The sequence below is a fragment of the Vanellus vanellus genome (genome assembly GCF_965231255.1).
Source record: "Vanellus vanellus genome assembly, chromosome: 2".
In the NCBI taxonomy this organism is placed as follows: Eukaryota; Metazoa; Chordata; class Aves; order Charadriiformes; family Charadriidae; genus Vanellus; species Vanellus vanellus.
The window spans coordinates 113,033,546-113,055,055 of NC_138906.1; the positions used below are offsets into that span (position 1 = coordinate 113,033,546).

General features: G+C 43.6%; 1 protein-coding gene across 1 annotated transcript in view; it reads left to right on the forward strand.

The window, feature by feature from the left end:
• Positions 1-1,238: 1,238 nt before the first annotated feature.
• Positions 1,239-21,510, forward strand: part of PIEZO2 (piezo type mechanosensitive ion channel component 2) — a gene marked incomplete at both ends in the record, with an annotated part of 316,577 nt that continues 296,305 nt past the window's right edge. The window contains one exon of the mRNA XM_082499215.1: positions 1,239-1,302. Coding sequence (XP_082355341.1) covers positions 1,239-1,302 — 64 coding nt within the window. The remainder of the gene's footprint in view (positions 1,303-21,510) is intronic.

A 21,510-nucleotide genomic window follows, 5' to 3' on the forward strand; every position in this document is an offset into this window, starting at 1 on the left:
AAGACTGGATGAGGTCCTTCACCCGGAAGAAGCACTGAGAATTTACGCTGAGGACCACAGGGTCACTGCTCCCACTTTCCCCTACTCCCCATCTCATGGGAGAGCGACTCGTTCCTTCCAGTGCTGTCCCCACCAAGGGGATGTTCTGTCTAAACTTGCTTCATTTAAGTGGGAGGGATTGCAGTATATTGCCGAAGATTGAACGGGTTTTTACTTGTATTAATAACGACATGAATAACTTTCTATTTTACAGCATCACTATTTCAATCCGAACTATCAGGTTTATCCAGCACACACACACAGGGACACCCCAGCTGAGCCTTGAAACCGCCCCTTTAAACCCACAGCACTTTCTAACCAGCACCGTTATTTTAAAGGGGAAAAAGCTTTCCAGAAAAGTCAAATACATTCCAGCCACCGCAGTTCTATTTTTTTTTTTTTTCTTTTTCCAGGCGACAACTTTCTGGTGGACCTAAACGCGCTGCTGAAACCTGGGGCAAGAAAATGAACACACTAGAGAAAACTGCTCCCCCGCTCAAGAAAAAAAAATAAAATAAACCACAAACAAAACAAACCAACAAAAAATTAAGTGAAAAATAATAATAATAATAAAAAATAAAGTAAGAAAAAGATATATATTCTCCGGTAAAAAAAAAAAAAAACAAAAAAAAACAAAAAAACCAAACCACCCAAAACTAACAGGAAAAGAAGCCTTAAGGACAACGGTGAAGTTCTAAGGCAGAATGGGAGCGGGCTGGGGGGCGGCAGCGCGGTGGCAGGAGAGTCCCCGCGGGGGGGTTAGGTGTCGCGCAGGCAGCGGGCGCTGCCGGGCAGGGGCTGGCAGCGCGTGCCCGGCCCCCGCGGGGCGGGGCGGGGCGCGGGGCAGTTTCACGGGGCGGCGCGGCGCGGGGGGTGCCGTCGGGGCGGCTCCGCGCTGCCGCGCCGCCGCCGGCGGAGGGGAAGGCGGGAGGGAAGAAGGGGGGAGGGCGGTGGGGGGAGCCCCGAGGGGGCGGGCGGTGTGCGTGCCCCGGGCCGGGGGTGCGGCGCGGCGCTGGGTTGTAGGGGCTGCCGCCGGCCGGGATGCGGCGGGAGGCGTGAGGCGGCGAGGCGAGGAAGGGGACGGGCGATGCTCCTCCGCCGCCGCGGCGGCTCCGCGTACCGGCGGACCTAGGAGCGGCGGTGGCGCGCAGAGAGGGACGGCTCTCCGGCCGGTCGGCCGCGACCCCCGCCCCGCCGCCATGGCCACCGAGGTGGTGTGCGGGCTCACCTTCCGGCTGCTCCTGCCCGTGTGCCTGACTGCCGGTACGTCCCTCCGTCCCTCGGCGGGTCGCCGGGCGGGTGCGCGTCCCGGGGCCGCCGGACCGTCCTCTCTGCCCGCCGGGCCGGCGGCTTAGCGGGGGGATGCTCCCGCTCTCCTTCCTCGCGGCTGCTCCCGCTTTCCTCTCTTTCCTGCAGAAACTATTTAAATTTCGCAGCTTACCCCTTACTTTGTGCTCTTTTATTTTTATAAATTATTATTATTTTTTTTTCTTTTTGGTTGCTGCCCGCCCGGGGGTGCGGGGCTCGCACGTGTGGCGGGGCTCTGCTGTCTCCCGCAGCACCGGCGGCGTGCGGAGGCTCCGCGGCTCTCCCCTCGGGAAAAGTGCGGCTGGCTGCTGAGCCCCGCGTCGCCCCGCACCCGCGGGGAAGGCGTGAGAGAGAGAGAGAAGAGGCTTCGGCGCTCTCCCTCCAGACGCTCCGGGCCATCCGCCTTGTTCGGGTTTGGGGGGCGCGTTGCGAAAGCGGGGAGCCAGCGTCTTTGGGTGGGAGCCGTTCTCTAATTTACGGAGGTTTTCAGGAGGGAGATTTTTCTTCTTTTGAGGGAGAGAGAGAAATTTCAGTTTACTAAATCGCGTTACTTAGCAGGCGGCCATCCAAGAAGCGATTTTTGGATGGAGAGCTGCGGTGTCCAGCCGTGGGTGAACGCGTTAATATTAATCCGTGCCCTCCGCGCAATTTGCAAATACAACTCCGACTGAGCGGAGGTTAATCGTTAGGTCGGTAGGACGACGGGCTCGCCACGAAAACCGCGGTTGCCCGGTGGGGGGGGGGCGGCTGGGCCGGGGGCTGCGGCCTGCCGGGGCGGTGGGGGTCTGCGGTGGGGAGGGGAGGGCGCGGGATGGTGCCCACCTCAAGCAGGGCGCGGAAAGAAACCCCTCAGCCGTCAACCCCGCGCCGCGCATCCTCCGCGGGCGGCGGAGCGGTGGCGGCCGTACCTTGCGCGGCCGCCGCGGGGCTCCCGGGCCGGTCCCCGCCGCCGCCATCCCCTTCCCGGCCTCCCGGGTCAGGGCTTGACCCAGCGGCCCCCCGCGATACACGCAGCCTTCCCAGGGGCTTTGTCCTTGACGAGCCCCGTGGTGGCCCGGCCAACGCCTCTCCATCTCGGCGTCTTCCCTCCCCCCGGCCCGGGAGGTGCCCGACGCTCTCGCTCCAGGTGCCCTCCACTGCCTCCGACTTTTCCTCCAGGAAGGAGGATACAGACCCCGTCCTCAGCCCCGCCAGAGGCATGCGGGACCCCAGTCACTCCCCGGTGCCCCGCGATGTGCAGCCCCTCTTGCTTTCACAGCCTGGCAGTGAAAATGCACTTTTTACCCCCCCCCATCGCTTTGGTTGAGGTGGAGTGGTGGGTGCCGTTAGTGGGGTGGTACGAAGGGTGAGATGGAGGCAGCTTGCCAGCCCACCACCGGTGCCTGCCCCCACTTTCCGCCCTTTCCAAAGCCTGTGGCCCCCCTGAAGGTGCCCAGCCCTGAGCTTGGTGACCATCGCTGGGGCTGAGGAGGCCACTGTTCCTCAGGCTCGTGGCAGCAGGTGAGGGGCTCCTGCCTGCTTTGAGGCCATCTCTGCGTGACTGGGTGTCAGTGCCTTGGTGGCTGGTGTGTGGGAGCACTGTGGGAGCAGGAGCTGGGTGGTGGTGGTGGTTGATGGGGCAGGTGGCGGGTTGCCCTTGAGGCCAAGGGGTGGTGGTACCAGGCAGGTCTTTCAGTGCCAGTTGGGCATAGGGCACCCCTTGTTTGAAACCTGTTGGGCCCCAGCCGTATTTTCTTTAGTCTTGTGAAAGATGTTTGGATTATGGATGAGGATGAATTTGCTGGAAAGACACGTGGGGAGAAGGAAAGATTTGAGAAGACAGGTTGTGTTCAGGTGGCATTTGTTTATACTAGTTTGAATAACATAATATCTAACTCTGATACTGAAATAGTGGAGGTGGTGTTCTTTCAGGTCCTCGCTCTCGTTCTTGCCAAACTCTTTCTGTATCAAAGCAAGTTCAGATAAAATTGTTTTGCTGTCCCGATTCCTGATATTTAGTAATGCAGAGGTACTTTCGCATTGCAGTAATACCTCCACAGAGGAGGACTGATGTTGTCATGAATTGCTTATGGTCATAAATCTTATTCATCTGAAGATTAATCGAAATATAAAACCTGAAGGAGGGACTTCCCGTATTGAGTATGAAAAAGAAATCCCACTGCGGAGCTTTTGGTTTTGGACTCGGTTGGATTTGAGAGAGGAGTCAGTAAATGAACAAACATCTTTTCCCTTAATTTACTGTGTCTGTAGGTGTAGGATCTTTTCCCCTTTACAAGCTGTTAGCAGAGCCCTCACTGGGGTGAAACCTAGTTCTGCCTGCTTCACTTCTCCACTTTTCTTGTGTCTGCACCCGAGTTATCCCTGAGCCAGTGCTCTCCTCTCCAGAGCATCAAGGAAATGTTTTGTGGGCTTCTGGAAAAAGGCTTTTTAGAGTTCATATACCAGTGATGGTTTTTCTGTATGTCTTACGGTGAGGTTACATTGGCAGCTGAAAAGCTGCCACGAGGACTCACTGCGCAGAGTGATGCCTTGTGTCTCCTACCCCTTGTCTGGGCAGTAAACGTGTCTGGCAGTGCCAAAATGGTGGAAATACAGAGTTGTTCTTTTGGTTCGGGATCCGTGCGTGTGTGATTTTAAAACGCCAGATTACTGTACTTTCTTATTGGGGCATAATTTGCTTTTCTGTTTCTAAGAGTAGAGAGTAACAAGGCTGGAGAGCCCTGACGAGGTGTGTGGAAGGCAATGGCAGCTGTGGCAAACTCATTAAATATGACACAGCTGCTAACTGAGAGGCGATTCTTTAAAGACTTTAAAAATGGTTAATGCTTTAAATCCTTAATTCTTTAAATACTTTATTTTAAAAGTAAGTAAAATTAAATACTAATGCTAGTTAGCTTTGAGATGAAATACTTTCTGAGCATTGATAAGTACCACGTAACTGAGACAACAGAATGCCTTATAAGAATTTCTTTGCAATCAGCACTGAAGAGTGTAATCTTGTGCAGGTGAGCCTGGGTGTATCCATTTAAAGCTCAAGAATGGTGTCTTGAGTGTCTGCTGGAGACAGGAAATTTAACGTGTACAAAATGAAAGACTTTGGAGATTGAAAAGCTGATTGTAGGCTTATGACTTCAAAGTTGATCCACCATCATGTTATTTTCATGATAAAATCTTATGTTCAGTCTGATGTGGACCTGGAGCTTACATGATAACTCACAGTAATGTGAAACTTCCTTGAAAATAAAGTACTAGGTTATTTAATAAAACAGAGAGAATTGGATCTGTTGTTGATTTATTTTTTTTTTTTTTTTAGTGAGATTACCGCAATGTGATATTTTCCTGTATCATAGTAGTACAAAAAAAAACAAATAATGAAATGGAGGAGAGGGAGCTTTTGGCACTGGTGGTGGGAAGTGGGCTTTTTGTGTTTTGTTTTTTAAAGCTTGAGCCTTGGCATGAACCTGTCTTTTTTTTTTTTTTTTTTTTTTTTTGTTACCCACGTGAACTTGAAACATGCAAAATGTGATTTGTCTCTCTGACGTAGGGCATCAGAAAAGTCTTTTGCTAATTGCTTTCTTTGGTTTATAAAAACTTGAACCACAAAGATGCGGTTTACATCACTTGATAACAATTTTTAATTATTCTGCTTCCAATTGTTTTGCTTCACACACAATTCATTAGTCTTCTTTTAAGCAAAATATTATTATTTTCAAATGGGGTGCTGGGAAACAAAATAATTAGACAGAACAGCTTTCTCTGGTTTTTGCCTGATGCTGCTGGATTGTGTGTTATCAGCAAATCGGCTTAGGGAGCCAGCTGCCTGCCCCAAGCGCTTCCGAGAAGTTACACTTGCTTTTTGAACTCTTGAATTTTGACCCAGATGAAGTAAGAACTGTAGGAGCTGTAGGTTGTGGGGTTTTTTGTTTTTTTTTTTTTTTTTTTTTTTAGGGGGTGAGCAGAGGTGTTGGTGTTTGGTAAATGAACGCAGGTAAAAAGAAAATACTTCAGAGTTTTTGTAGGCAACAGAGTTCAGATATTAGTTGGAAGTTTTCTCATGTATCTTCAAGCCAAGTCTTTGGACCGCTGGTAAATAGCGGGAATTGCTTTTATTTCTCCTTTCAGTGACTGTGATTCATCAGAATGATACCGAATGAATCGAGAGCGATCATCTTTTCAGGATATAAATGATGTGTTACAGAGAATATATTTTTAAAGCACGCACAGTATTTTCAAAACCATGTATATTCAGTTGTTAGAAGCGCCTCAGAGGGACCGAGGTCCTTGTTCTGCCTTGGCAGGAAAAGGTAGATTCCAGCATGCTCGGTTGCTCTGACTCTCATCCCCAAATTAACAAGCATTGATGAAAACTTTGGAGGGGGGATATCTGCATTGCTAAATTATCAGGTGTTAAAGTGCTGTTAAAATTATGTGTAGTTCAGAATCCAATACCTCCCTATGTGTTTTGATGCTTTGAATTATTACTCTTCACATTTTCTATAGATAGAATAAATGGGACAACTCTGTAATATTAAGGCACGTCTGTGGAGGCTGGGAACCACGGCGTGCTTGGGTTATCATTTTTTGGGTGCTTGTCGTTGATTTCACTGGAGGTGGCTGTTTAAAAATGATGGTACAATATGACGTTGTGTTGCAGTTTTCAGGTGACTGAATGATTTTTATGTACCAGTCTGTACAGGTGATGTCAAGGTGATGACAAAGCAAGTTGTGACGCAGGACTGTTCAGACGAGAGGGCAACTTGTGTAGTGACATTGCATGTGACAGTGTATAAGTGTGGATATGTGTGTATACATACGTATTGAAAAAACTCTGACATTTTTAGAGTTGAAATAAACTTCACGTAGCGAGAGCGTTGTTATGCTCTAAAATTGGTCAGTTACTGAAAAGAAGGCAAAGAAAGATGAAACTTTTTTTTTTTTTTTTTGTCATTATAGTGACACTGGGGAATATTTATTACGATGTACTGAGAAGAATGATAGGGAACAGCATAAGGGAGATTCACATAGACTTCCTGTACATTTTAAAACTCTGTTCTTGTCCCAGAACACTCATAAAAATATTAGTCACAGCAACAAAAAGTCCAGAAACCCCTTAATGGGTAGCACGCTGGGAAAAAAAAAAAAAATTAACTCGGGTACCAGTTTGCACAAAAGATCCTAAAACGGCTGTTAGGATTCCTTCCCCTCTTCAAATGTTTTAGAAATTTATCTGGCTTCTTTTATTAAAGGAAGTTTTGTCTGGTTCGGTGGGAGCAGGTGAAAGGTGTCAAGGGGAAGAAATATATACAACCAACCTTGCCGCAGCGACACTTTCCAGGCTCGGAGGCACAGGGTTACCTTTTCTTGTGCACAAAAAAGCAAATGTCATTTCAGTCGCTGTGGCTTTCATCTTGGGTCAATTAAGATCCAGAGGAAAGTGTTTTGGGGAGAGCGGGGAGGCGGCAGTCGCCTGCAGGCGCGGTGTTCCCTCTCTTCCGTAACAGCCATTTCGGGTTGACTGCCTCTGCTTCCCCCTAACACGCAGGCTGGGAAACTCTGTTTAAAGATGCATCCCACAAAAAATGGGAATAAAACATCTCCCCTTGAGTTCTTACCGCCTCTACTTGTTTCTCCTAGCTGTTAAGTGGCTTGCATCCACTTAACGGGTAAGATGAGGTAAAATGGGAACGTATGAATTTGCGAGGCTTAGGGCTTGCCCGGACGGTAGCTAGTCCCACAGACAGTATTGAACTTGGGAATGGAAATTAGCGGGAGGCAGCTGATTGGAGAGGGTTACTTGGAGAAAGCGGTCAACTTGCCTGGTGACTGTAGGAACTGGAAACCATTTGAATCCTTTATTTGTAGTGCTGGGGCTCCGGGGTATCAGCCGCAAATAGTGTCACGCGTGAAATTCCCTCTCTGTCTTTTAAACTGCAGATACAGCACTGAGCCATGTATCTGTTTATCTGTGGTTTTGTTTTTTGTTTTGTTTCGGTTTTTTTTTTTTTTTTTTTTTTTTTATGGCAGTCAAACCATAGCATGAAATGACAGATCTGTATGTATTTTGGGAGCAGATAACTCATTTTATCTGAAGGTGTTTCTGAGGGAGGTCAAGGAGAAGAATGGTACTGTTATTCCGCCTGGACGTGTGTAGCCACAGTGCTCTTTCATTTCAGGTAGTTTGCCAGAAGTCCAGAAATGGGGGGGGTCGGGTGGGGGGAATAAATTGTTAGAGAGCAGGTTGGGGGGACGGGGTGCAACAGTTTTAACCACTGAAGCACTAAAATAATTCCATGGTGCAGCTTTACCAGTATGTCTGTTGGAGGAGCGGAGTCGCAAACGCTGGTGAAAGCAGACCCAACTTCAAAGAGGACTCTTGGAAGGGAATATCATTAAATGGATCGTATCTGAGAGCGACTTCAAATGATTCGCACCTTCATAACAGTAAAATCTTTTTCACCTGCAAGTAACGATGCTGGGTGTTTGCACTCCAGCTTTTTTTCCTCTACATCTCTTTTTTTTTCTTTTCACATTGAAATGATAGCCCTTGTGAAGCTAAAGCGTCTTATTTCGAGGATAATGTTTCACTTGAAGAACATCAGTTCATGTTGGACTGCGGCACTCTAAGAAACGAGGCTGTTTGCTTTCTGTCATGAAGAATGATGTCAACAAGTGCTAATTAGTGAAAAAGCGTGTAGTCGAGTGGGTTGTACAAGCCTTTGTAATATCTTTAGGCAGTTCTAAAGATACTGAAATACGACTTGCTAAGCTGGTAAAAGGCTGTATAGTGGGTTTTGAGGGGCTTGTTTGTTTTTTATTTGGTTTTTTTTTTTTTTCTTTGCTGCAGCAGATTAATCAGTATTTGTAACTAAATCAATCCAGGTTCGTTTTCTAGGGTAAAAGTTTTCTCTAACATTACTTTTGTGGTGATCACAGGTCTTCATGTTGTCATCTTGACAGATGTCTGAAGCTAAGCAGGGCAGAGGCTGCCAGTGTGCAGATAAGAAGTTTTCAGAAAAAGTGCGAGTGCCGCTGGCAGGAATGCGAGTGACGGAGTCCTCTCGTTGTTGTACTGAGAGAAACGGGCATACTGGGGGTTATTTTGTCAGATAAACCAGCTTAAGATTTTGAATATTAAAAAAAAAAAAAACAACCAAACCCAACTCCACAAGTCGAATTATATAATATCTTTATTTTGGTGCCTTTGTTAAAGTGTATCCTTTGATGCATTACGTTCAGGATGTGGTTGAATTAATGCACTTCTCTTCTCCTGAGAGTCTTACCTGTCCATTTCCCGTTTCCAGTAGGCAGTTGTAAACCCTGAATGTCACATTAAGGTTGCTATTCTGTATCTTAATTTCTTGTATATCTTTAATTCCGAGCTGCAGGGTTAGCTTTGATAATATCCTGTAGCAATGAATTCCGTGGGTGAACTCCGCCGTGAATAAAAAGGAGTACTCTTTAATTCGTTTTCAGTTTGTTGCCTTAGTAAATAATCCTTTGGATGGGAAAAAGTATGTATAATCACTTAAATCAACAACAGTCTAGTGTTCTATTTACTCTAACACTTTAGAATAACATTTGCGAGGCATAAAATCAGCCGTTAAAATTAACTGTAGAAATTAACAGCTCTGAGTTTCCTATCAATTGTCCAGTTCTGAAGAGAAAGGGATGAGGATTATGTAAATCTGCCGTCCCCATAAATAAACAGTTTTAGGCCACTATACTTTTACAATCTGAACCATTAGAGAGTGCAGCGTAGCACTCCTTCTCTGAGCTCATTCATGTAGTCTTCAGTTTGGAAGCGGGTTTGGAAATGAAGTAAAATCTAAAGAAGTGAATCTGTGTGTTTGTGAGTGATACGCTAATCACTCCCTTTTTGGCAAAATATTATACAGCACAGGATTGCAGACATTACATACTCTTGTCTACTGTTTCCAAGCCACTAATTTGTTAATGTAGCTTGACAGAACCATAACTTAAACCTGAAGTATTTAAGTGGTATTAGAGTGAGGGTCAATTCTGCTCCTTGTTCAGAAGTTGCACGGGAGGCTGAAAATCATTTCCTTAACAGATAAGGGGTGTGTGTGTGTGTGTATCTTGGATTCTCACTGTGCTGAAGGATACTCAAACCCTATGTGGGTAAAGAGATGCTAAACAAGTGCTGTCTTTCCTAGTCATGCTAGTACCACTCAATAAACTGTATGATGATGGGTTTGTGTGTTTTTTTTTGGTTTTTTTTTTTTTTTAGTAAAAGACGTGCTATTAGAGAAATCAACTCCCGGGTGATTTGAGGAACACTGAACTCCTTTTGCTAGCAGTTGTGTATTCCTATTTGCAAGTATGTGTTTAGCCTTTAACCTTAGTTTAGCTTTCATTAAATGCAGATTGAGGTTGCAAAGGCTCAGAAAGGAATGATCAGTGAAGCATATTAGATAGCCAGTGTACCCCCCAACTTGTATTCCAAAAGTAAGCCTTTCTCCAAATTGATAAATCTCCAGCTGTAACACGTGATGCTGATTACAGCATTGCCTATCACTGATATTGTTGATTTGCTTGTCTAGGAAATCGCCTGCTAACCTCTAGCAAGCAAGTACGCTGACATTTACTTTTAATTTTGTTTTAATATGTGTTCATATATTGGAAAATGTCTGGAACATGCAAAATGTTTGCATAGTGGCTGCACCTTTTTGTGTTGTGTTTTTCTTCCCTTGTTATACTTGTGGCTTTTTGTGACATCTTTCAGAAGAGCAGTTTCTTGATCACTGAGAATAGATTAATTCATAAGCCAAAGGCAAGTGAGGGAAATCTGTCTCCACAAATCCTGATTTATGTAAAAAACTTTTACTGCCATAAATAAATATTAGCTCATGTTGTCATTTTGTTGGCCTGCTTCTATGAGAGTATTGTTAAACAATATTCATAGCTGTAATGTGATTGCTAAAACGTGTTTCAATACATTGGTCCTTTGCTCAGTGCTTAGAATTTTAAAGACCTGTGCTATTACTTTCCTTAATAATGCTGCGTTTTGTGATGCAGGTACATACTTATATCCACTTCTACAGCAACCTAAAAGAAACTACATGTTTTAACCTTTTGAAACCTTTTGACCAGACTTTCTGGGACACGTGTATTAAAGGGCACCTTTCAGAAGGAGCGCACTTGCAGTTGCGAGCATGGAGTAATTATTACTTTCCACATTTTTGCAGGAGTCATTGATAACATCATTTTTGTTGATGGCAATACCTTTTCTAAATGCTAGATTATAAAATTGTTTTCTTCAGGTTGTAGTGCTGTTGGTCAAAGAAATTCTGTTGTGATACGTGTGCCACCAGCCAGAGAAGCTGCATGATCTTTTCGATTCTTCCTCCTCTTTCTTCTCTAGACCCTTAACACACGTCAAATTACTGTTTAATTTGGAGAACAAAGATCTGTGAAGTATGACCCATCTCTCTTATTTGTTAGCTAAATGCTAACACTAATGCTACCACTTCCATAGTTTATTTTCTCTAAATTGAAAGGAAATCAATAACCATCTTTTTTTTAAAAAAATTCTTTGGATAAAATGCCATTGCTCTCTTAAAAACAAAGCTTCTGGTAAAGGTAATCAAGTTTAGCACTTTCTTCCATCATTTCAGTGTATAATTGAGCTACCGCCCCCCCCTCCCCCCCCCCCCAGCGTGGTACTGTTTGTCTCGTTGTGAAAATGTGTTCAACTGGAAAGACCTTAATCTCCATGTTTTTCACTACGTTTCTTTTTATAAACCTGTATATAGACTTTGGCGTCACATTTTCTGTGACCTTGTTGGTTGTCTTTTTTTCTGAAGTCTGTTCATGTCTCTTCTAACAGAGCAGAACAAAAGCCCGTCCTACGGATTTAAAGTTGTTATATAGACTATTTTCACGCATTTGCTGATTAGGGGAACTCTTTGTGATTTACTTCTGTGGTAAATGAGCTTCTCCTTCTTGCCTAATGTGACACATCTTTCTTTTCCTAAGCTTTCATGCTCTTCTTACCGTATAGTACCAATATTGGTCAGCACCTTTGATCTTTGCTGGGCAAGAATGTATGTGTCCATATTACTATAAAAATGTGTTTCCCTTCTTGCTCCTTGGGAGGAGCCTGTCCTTTCCATGGGGCGTAGTTGCGTTTGAAAGTCTTCCTTATGTGAGCCTACTGCCGTCCTCGTTAATGTGGCAGATCGTACAGCTTAGCTCTGAGCTTCACTGTTTCCTTACTCTCAGATGAAACGACCTTCATATTCCCTAAGATACTGCACAGAAAAAACCCAATGGATGGGGGAGAAAAACCCAGTCAGCCACGCAAGTCATATTTACTCTGTACCGCACAAGCCGTAAATGTACTCCCGCCTCCTTTTGAAATAAATCCAATAATTGACTTCATCTCCTTCTTTAACGGCTGGTTGCTCTTAATGGTGGGCCCTGTAATGATTACGAGGCTTAGCATCCAGTGACACTTGTTCTCCATCACTCTTCTGTAAGTGATGCCTTTGTCATGAGAGAAGTCCCTAGTCTGAGGAAATTGACCCAATTTTACACTCCCTCGACCCAACACAACTTTTCTCCCCAGGTTCTAATCTTTTGATCTGTTTGACCTTGAAACACAATGTGTGCAAAATATAATACAAGAAATACTGTGTATGTGTACAGTTTTGTTTATACAATGTATCTTAAAATACCCTTCTGTAGTGTTTAACCCGTCAGCCATTTGTTCTTACTGAACTAAGTCAACAAACTCAATCATCACAGCCATTAGGTTACATAAACCTCAAAACCTGTTTCTCACAGTTTTTGATTGTCGTGTGCAAATACAGCATCACAGTTGCGTGAAAACCTCCACAAATATGTTTTTTGTTGATTTGCTGAAAGCAAAAGTAAGCATACTCTTTTTATATGTGTTTGAAAAGATCCTTGCAGTTTATTGTACCACTGCAATTTTAAGCAAAAATTGCTTTAAGATACAATAATTTGATGTGAAATAAGCCACTGTCAACTTTTGGCAGCCTCAATAAGCCAATCCTGATACCTAGATTTTTATCATAGCATACAGACGTGCTGAGGGGTGTAAGACAACCCCACTGTGCCGTTTTGAGGGTGTAGAAATGAAGGTTGGCCTAATCATTCAGGTTGATCCCTCCCCACAGGAAGGGAAGAAGAGAAGACACCACGTTAAAATGCAGAAAAGAGGCAATACACAAATCTTGTTTCCTACAGCTTGGCTGTTCGGTGATGAGCTATACTGGCAATAGTAAGGAAGTGGCAGAAGGTCCCAAATGGTCATTAGTGCGCCCTAGAGGATGAAGCAGTTGGAATTGCTAGAATTGCAGAAGGAGGATATCCAGTTATTTCCTGCCTGCATTTACTGTTACTGTATTTGGAGGAATTCCGTTTGTTTCTTCCCCCTGTGGAGGAAGCTGCTTTCCTGTTGGCCTTGAAACGGGGAAGTAGTATGATTGTTCCAACGCTACACCATATTGCAAACTGGAAGGAACACGAAAGTCTCGTTACCAGAGTATCCTGCCTGCATAATTAATGCACGTTAGTCATTGTTGAAATACACTGAAATAAAAATGTAGCAGTTGTTTAAAAAAAAAAAAAAAAAAGGATGAGATAGCTCAGTCACCGAAACCAGCATCTGTTTTGCGGAGAAAGAATAATGTTCTCCTGTGGGGCAAGTAATTCCATAGTTAGTGAGTTTGGGTTTCTCATACGTTCTTTTGGAGAAGTTGAGGTTGGCTGCACCCCTCCGAGGTTTCTGGGGTGATTACAGGACGGGCCTTGGTCCATCTCTGTGTTTCCCTCTTCATAGCATTCCAGGCGGGAAGGCACCTCAGGAGGTCTCTTCTCCAACCTCCTGCTCGGTGCAACACTGAATTTCAGTGTGATTGCTCAGGGCTTTTTCCTGTTGGGTTTTGAATGTCTCTGAGAGCGGAGGTCTACAGCCTCTTCCAGTGCCCAGTTAGCCTCACAGTGACTGCTGAGTGGTTTTTTTTGTTTGTTTTTTGTTTTTGTTTCCTTTCCCCCCTTATATCCTCCCGGCTTCAGTTTGTGGCCATTGTCTCTCAGTGTACACCTTTGTAAAAAGCCTGGCTCTGTCTTTTCACCTCTCCTTAGGTGTTAGGAGGGTACTGTGAGGTGCCTCTGAAGCTGTTGCATCTCAGCTGAATGAGCCCTGGACTCCTCATGGGACTTTAAGCTCCAGGTCCGACTGTCTTAGGGGCCCTCCCCTGGACTTGTTAAATTTTATCAACATATTTCTTGTCCTGAGGGAGGGCAAAATTGCATGTGGTATAGAATCATAGAATGGTTTGCCTTGGAAGGGACCTTGAAGATCATTGAGTTCCAACTGGCCTGCCATGGGCAGGGACACTTCCCACTACACCAGGTTGCTCAAAGCCCCATCCAGCCTGGCCTTGAACACTTCCGGGGAGGGGGCATCCACAAGTTCTCTGGGTAACCTGTTCCAGTGTCTCACCACCATCACAGAAAATAATTTCTTCCTAAAGTCTAATCTAAATCTACCATCTTGCAGTTTAAAACTGTTACCCTTTGTGCTATCACTACACTCCCTGATAAAGAGTGCCTCCTTATCTTTGCTGTAGGCCCCCTTTAGGTACTGGAAGGCTGCATTAAGGTCTCCCCGAAGCCTTCTCTTCTCCAGGCTGAACAACCCCAACTCTCTCAGCCTGTCCTCTTAAGAGAGGTTCTCCAGCCTTCTGATCATCTTCGTGGCCCTCCTCTGGACCCTCTCCAACAGGTCCATGTCCTTCTTATGTTGGGGGCTTCAGAGCTGAATGCAGTACTCCAGGTGGGGTCTCACAAGGCTCAAATAGAGGATAACAATCACCTCCCTGACCTGCTGTCCATGCTTCTTTTGATGCAGCCCAGGATGCAGCTGGCTTTCTTGGCTGCGAGTGCATGTTGCTGGGTCACGGTGAGCTTCTCATCAACCAACATCCCCAAGTCCTTCTCCTCAGGGCTGCTCTCAGTCCATTCTCTGCCCAGTCTGCATTTGTGCTTGGGATTGTCCCGACTCAGATGTAGGACCTTGCACTTGGCCTTGTTGAACTTCATGAGGTTCGCATGGGTCCACCTCTCAAGCTTGTCCAGGTCCCTCTGGATGGCATCCCTCCCCGCCAGCGTGTTGACCGTGCCACACAGCTTGGTGTTGTCAGCAAACTTGCTGAGGGTGCACTCAATCCCACTATCCTGTGACACTGACAAAGATGTTAAACAGCACTAGTCCCAATACGGACCTCTGAGGAACACCACTCATCACTGGTCTCCACTTTTTCACCTTGTTTGAGTGTGAGAAACAGAAAGTAGACATTGACCATTTTTATTGATCTTTAAAAGAAAAAATAAACCCCAACCAGAACTTCTAAACTGTGATCAGAGGAACATAAGTAAAAATAAATTGATGTCGGATATTATATCTGAACAGTCAGCATTGCTACCCAGGCAGAACTTGTATGAATTTTTCTGTCTTGTTTTTGATTTAAGGACCAAGGTATTTAGTCTTTACAGTAAATCCTGCACTCTCTCTCCTCGCATGAAAGCAGATGCCTAAGTATGCTCTTTAGGATGTCCTGGTTATGGTTTTGGGGTTTTGGTTCTAAACTGTGTAGCAGCGGGTCTTGAAAATCCTGCTGCGAGGAATTGTTTCTTCAGTCTTTCTCTAAACTCACTGGTACCTCGTATCTCTCTCAGACAGTCCAATTTTCCATTCTTGGTTTTAAAAATAAATTAGAAGACGTATAGCCGCAGCCAGTATCTGTAGGGCATGTTCTGATTTGCTGTGTCTTAACACATACAATATGCATCCGGCGGCTCAGAAAGGTCAACCTTGCGTTTCTCAGCTGGAAGTGCTGATTATTAATGAATGTTATTCTGTAACATTGGCACAGTCATCTGTCACTGACTTACAGTGAGCAGAATGATGAATTAATACGAGACCTACACCATTTCTTCCCAATATCAAGAACTGTCCAATGCTGGCATTCTCCGAGGGGCTAACTGGCCAGTAAATTGTTGGCATTACTTTCCCAGCAATCATGCTCACATACTTGAATATTTTTAATTAGTCAGTATTTCTTGTTATTCTGCAAATCACTGACAGCTAATTTGTTTTAAAACCACAGGAAAAAAATCAGTTCTGAATGTTTCTGTATTGCATTCTTTTCTCCTAGATGATCTCCATCTTGTGCAGTACTGACAAATTACTTTTAGCAGTAGTTATTTTACTGTTGGGTTGCAATTTTGAAACAAGTATTTGAAAAGCTGGCTTGCCTTTTGGATAGACGAAACACTTGGTGCTAGTCATTCACAGAATCTGTTGTACTGGGTTTTATAGATCCAGCAGAATGAATTGTTTCCAGAGTTTTGCCTGAAAATGTCAAGATTCATTCATTTCTTGGAGCGTAGTGTTTAGTTAACTGTGCTGCCTTTACAGGGTCGACTCACTGTACGTCCGAAATTCTCTTTCATTCTACAAGAAGCACGGGAGAAGTTAAACTAACCATATGAAGAGCTGAACTGTTCACTGCGTGTAGCGTTGCTCGCCTTCAGTTGATAAAAGGCAAATTATTGGTAACAGAAGTTACACGCAACTACTGTTTTTTCTCCTGTTCTGTACACATCTGCGCTTAGGTAACAGATGATTTCAACACGGAAAACAACTGGTGTAGTGTACTTGTAGCCACCCAGATGACTTCTCTGAGGGCTACTTACGCTGGTAGCTGTCGTAATTGTGGGGAATGTCCTCACATTTTCCTGTAGCTTAGCATTTGCGTTTTTCATTGTCTGCACCTGTTGCTCCTTCCCTTCTTTGAAAGATCAACACCACCCCTGTGCAACACTACAAATAAAATATGTACTATGTCATCTGACAGTATCATTGCAGCAGCATCACGCTCAATTGTTCTCTTTGTGTTGTTGCCTGATTTGGCAGCCTGTTTCATCCGTGGCTCAAACTGGTGTGTTATTTGCGACCAACTTCTTTTCTAAATAGAAAACGTATAAAAGGTATATTTGTATGTATAGGGAAATATCAAGACAGTACGTGTTTTAAAAAGTGGTCTAGAAACATTGGTAATTTTAGCTTTAGAGTTGCATAAAGGTTGTACGTTCAGATATTTCTGATATTCTAGCAAGTAGTGCGTGTACCTCTCCTAGCATGTGGGAGTAGAAAAAGAGCGAAAGAAGATGCTCCTGACTCTCAGAATTGCCAGACTCCATGGAATTTACTGGGTCATGCTTGCCTGGGAAGACCCATCCTTTTTGCAGATCAGACCTGACAGGTTTCCTGTTTGCATCCCACATCCGTGCATAAGGAGTGAGTCAAATCTGGCATAGCTGAGGAGAAGCAGCATGCTGCAGAATGGCATTTTACAAACTTGTATTGCGACTCAAGGGAGTAAGGTAAATCAAGGTAAACATATGCTATTTTCACATGTGACACCTTGGGTTTTTTCGTTTTTTTTTTTTTTTTTTTTTTTTTTTGTGAGATGGTGCCTTTAAAATGTGCTCGGGTAGTTATTTCTGTTTTTTTTTTTACTAGAATTGGCACGATTTTATTCTTTGAAGCGTTGATGTTGGTAGCTAGGATTGGTACGCGTTGGTTGCTGAATTGACTTTAAAACATCGCCTTTCAGGTCAGCAGATTCTTTAATGCATGATACAAATGGCTTTTTTAATTTTTTTTTTTTTTAAAGTAATGATTCCCTGGGCAGTTGTCCAAGAACAAGTGCTGCCAGTGCCAGAAGGTTAGTCAGAAAGGCCAGTGCCTTCATTCCATGAATTAGATAACATACAACACGCCATCTCATCTTAACAAAGTTGAGTAAATCAGAGGAAGATGTAAAACAAAATTAGAAGGAGACCGCTGTGGTTGCTGTGTTATGTAACTTGAGATAACTAACCACCACCTTGTCATTCCCTTCATTCCCAAGGTATGTTTCTATCTAATTAGATTGTTCCTTATACTTAAAATAAGAAATATCTGAGATTCAGCCTCAAAGTCAGCAGTAGCGGTCTGTGGTTGGTGTAAGACCACAAATGATGTCAATAAATTAATGATGTCATGGGCATGCACAAATAGCAGAGAGAGAGATGTTAGGAATGGAGTCTTGGGTACAAGAGAAGGAAAGTGCCTTTCATTAAGTGGTTAGTAAAAACTACGGGAGAAAGTACTGTCAGTGTTGTGGGCAGAGCTGTTGTTAGCACATTAGAGTGAAGTTGTTTGTTTCATGTTGTTTTTTATCAAAATCCTGGTAGAAAACATTGCCCTTTGAGGACCGCTGCCACAGGCTGTAACGTCATCGTCTTTCCTTATGAACAAGGATAAAAGGTTCCTCAGGCTGGCAGAGTAGCCTTTGCTGCTAGCCATTTTTTTTCTTCTTCTTTTTATTTTTTTTAAACTGTTCCTGTCTGGTTGTATCCAGAATAACAGATTCGGGGCCCTTGGGGAGGTTGAGTGTTCTGAACAGAAACACGAGCAAATTGCCTTCATCATTTAATATCCTCCTTTGCACTTTCCTTTATGTGTTTTTGTTGGGAAGATTGCATCTTTCATTACAGTTCGCCCCAGCTCTCTGTCTGTCAGTTTTGTATTATAGTAAAATTAAACTCCTGATGCAGTTAGATCGCTTCTAAAAGATCAATTACTAATAAGGTAGAAGCAGCGTAATAAAAAGTGTTATGGTGGCCTTGACCTTGTAGTATTTGAATCTTTGTATCTTGCATTGATTTCTTGTGAGTTTTGAGTGGTCAGCATCCTGCAGTAACCATCTGCCTTCTTTTTTTGGAAATAACGTTAGGCAAATATAGAATGGGTAGTGCTACCTGCTCTGTCTTATAATTTAAAAATAATTCTAGCAAAGATGTGATAGGACTGGTTTCTTTAAGTCAGAAATACTGAAAGTGGTAATATCAAACAATTAACATCCTAATAATTTAAATGATGCTCCTGTAAGAGAAATCAGAATCCTTTGCAGTCGTTTTACGGGCAGCGGAAAGAGTCAGGCTTGCTTAGCCTTAAGTGTTTTTCTTATGTATGTGATGGAGTTCCGGTAACTTGAAAGTAGTTACTTTTAATGCACCCTGAAAAATCTGAAATTCCCGTTAGTACTAAAAGAAAAATCATCTGAGACAACTTAATTGTATGAATTAGGTGTTAGAATGAAACATGATATAAAGTTAACAATTTAATTAAGGTACTCTATTCATTAGATACCTATAAGAGACACAGCTAAGACTGAGAACCATGATGCGCATCACATTTTTTTGCTGGCATCCAAGGAAGTAGAAATGGAAGGATTTAACATTCGAAGGGTGTCTGTGCGTGGAGGTGCTACCAAATCCAAAGTCCCTGTGAAAGAGCTAGCTGGCTACGGGATGAAACAAGCTAATAAAAATCGTAAAGAGGATAAATACGTTCACAATGAGGTGAGACAGATAAATTTGCTGCGGTTAAATCTGGAAGGGTGTGAAAGCAGCTTGCGTGTTCTGGAACGTGACTGGCAGTGTTGAAAACATCCGCTGGGTTGAGGGTCAAAGACAGCGTAGCACAGCGCGTGCGGAAAATAACCATGCGCTTGGTCAGATGCCTACTTTGTCTCCCACCGACGCTGAGTGTCAGCAGGCGCGGTGTCTGCCCCTTCTTCTAGTGCCTGCTGAAAACGTGCACGAGAATTAACATGGAGAGCAGAGTGTGTTTCTTTCCAAACGTCTCTCCCTTATCAACCTGTGAATGATTTTGTCTGTTGAAATATTTCAGAAGGGGGTTTGGTTTGTTTGTTTTTCTTCTAAGAAAGCACTGTAGTGCTTGTGGAAACATCCCCAGGTAAACTGTCTAGTTTGTGGCCTGGGATGATGATTGCACTATTTCTCTTATAAAGAACGAGACTTTGCAGAGGGAAGTCCAGTTACATCTTTTGTGGAGTAATAATGGAATATCTTGACGATTATGTTGTCTTCATGGCATTACTGAATTCCTTAACGTGTGGAGAAGTAAATCGGCTTTCAAAAACATGAGAGTGTGGATGTACCTAGTTTGACTGCATGAAGTGATCTTATTTCCTTCTGTGGTAAATGCTATAAATCTGCAGCATGGGTACAAATAAATGTTTGCTCCAGTACTAGAATTGGTAGGTGGAAGAGTTTTACCCTGCGTTATCCTCCCACGTGGCATTAGAGAGAAAGGGTCTGGAAATTCTGTCTCTGAAACAGGAGTGGGAGAGCAGAATATTAAAAATTCAGGTCTAGTGGTGGGCATGGATTTCTTTTTTACATAACCAGAGGGTATGTGGGTACACACAGGAGGCATTTGAAAGTATATTTAGAGTACCTGGTGGGTGAAATTAAACTCTTTCAGCTAAAGATAAACAGATTTTCTTAGTCCACAGTAAAATACTGGCTTATTTTGTTCAGTTGTGTGGGGATACAGATATTTTCTATCCTTGTAGTGTTATTGTGCAGTGGCTGATCCTTCTGGTACAAAATTTATTTAATCGTTTTGGCAACAATGAGGAAACATAATTACTCAACTTTGCCTGAAGAGGTTGACTGAGCAGAACAAGTGCCTCGCGTACCCGGTTTTCTGTGGTGGATGTTAGTGTACATGTCGATAAACAGTAAGGCGTCCAGTACTTAGATAAGTATGATGCACGATTTTCCTTGCTGTTCACGTATACAGAAGTTAATCATATTTATGTGTGTGTAACAATTTTTCTGCATGAGGCTCTTGTAAAGAACTGAGATGGATCAAAGTACCGAGATGGATGATGGTTGTTTTGGACAGATTTCAGAAGAATAAATACTCATCTGAAGCTGTAACTTTGTTGGTATTTTGCATTTCCCCTTTAGAAACCACGTGCCCTCATATGGGAGCTGGTCTGCTTCTGAGCTTGCCGTTTTTTCTGAAAACGCGAGCCATGGGTTATAGGGATTGTATTGGTGTGGCTCCAGGAAAAACAGTCACCTTCACTGGAAGCAAATTGAGTTACATTTGAAGAAATACAAATGGAGTATAATTTACTGACCTGCTGAATGTCACAGGAGAGAATCATTAATGAGGAAGATAATTATATAATGATGTGATTGTAATGAGATTGTGTGTTTCAGAGTATTTTAAGCCCATTTTATGAAGGATTTGAAGGCAGGCAGATAAGGGCAGTTAAGCGAAGAATAGGATAAAAGGCAAACGGAGTATGAAAGGTGAGAGTACAGAGAATGAGGAGTATGTTAGTAGAGTGAGAGATGGGGCAGGAGGTGTTTATAGAAAAGAGCAAAGAAATCACTGGCTGTTTTTCTGAAAAGTGAGAAAACGAGTAGATGGGTTCAAAGGGGTGAATGATGTTTGGAAGTGGGCTAGGAAGATGAAGAAGACAGCTAGCTAAGCCGGCTGGGAGACCAATAATAAAACCAGCAAATAACACTGTCAGTAGAAAGTATGTTAGTGATGGTGGCCAGCAAGAATGTGTGAATCCTAGAAATGTCAGGGAAAGAAGTGACAGGACTTCCATAAAAGACTGAGTGTAGCAGAAGGGATGCAGAAACAGAGAATCAAAGATTGCATCCAAACTGACAGGCAGTGAAAACAGAAATGGAAATCCAGAAGAGAGACAAAGGTTAGACTTACTGTGTTTCAAAGAGCCTCAGTTTGAGGAGATGACCAGGCACCCAAGAAGAGACATCAAAAGTCACAAATGTGAGGTGGTGCTGAAAGGAGGGAGTGGGGAAGTGTATGCATGCGGAAATTGCTGAGGCTGAAATTTGGTATTCTGGGCTCGTTTTTTGATTTCAGGAGGTGAAGTGTGTTCCTGTTGAGATGGTGATCTGGTTTTGTGACTTACATCAGCCTCTACTGCAGTTCAGAGTAATGTGCTTTTCCCAGAAATGACTGAAATTGTGGAAGAATCCATGGTAAATATTCTTACCTGTTGCAGCTTGACCGAGGTACAGACCCACTTACCTTGGGAATCAACTGATTCTGGCGTGCACTTAAAAAATGAAAAAAACCCAACCAACCAACCAAAAAAAGTGTCTGTCATGCTAGTGTATTTTTTTGTTTAATCCTAAAAGTTATTCCTAAATTTGGGTTCCTTTCCTGTTTCTGTTCCTGCTCTTCTCTCTATCATGTGTCCT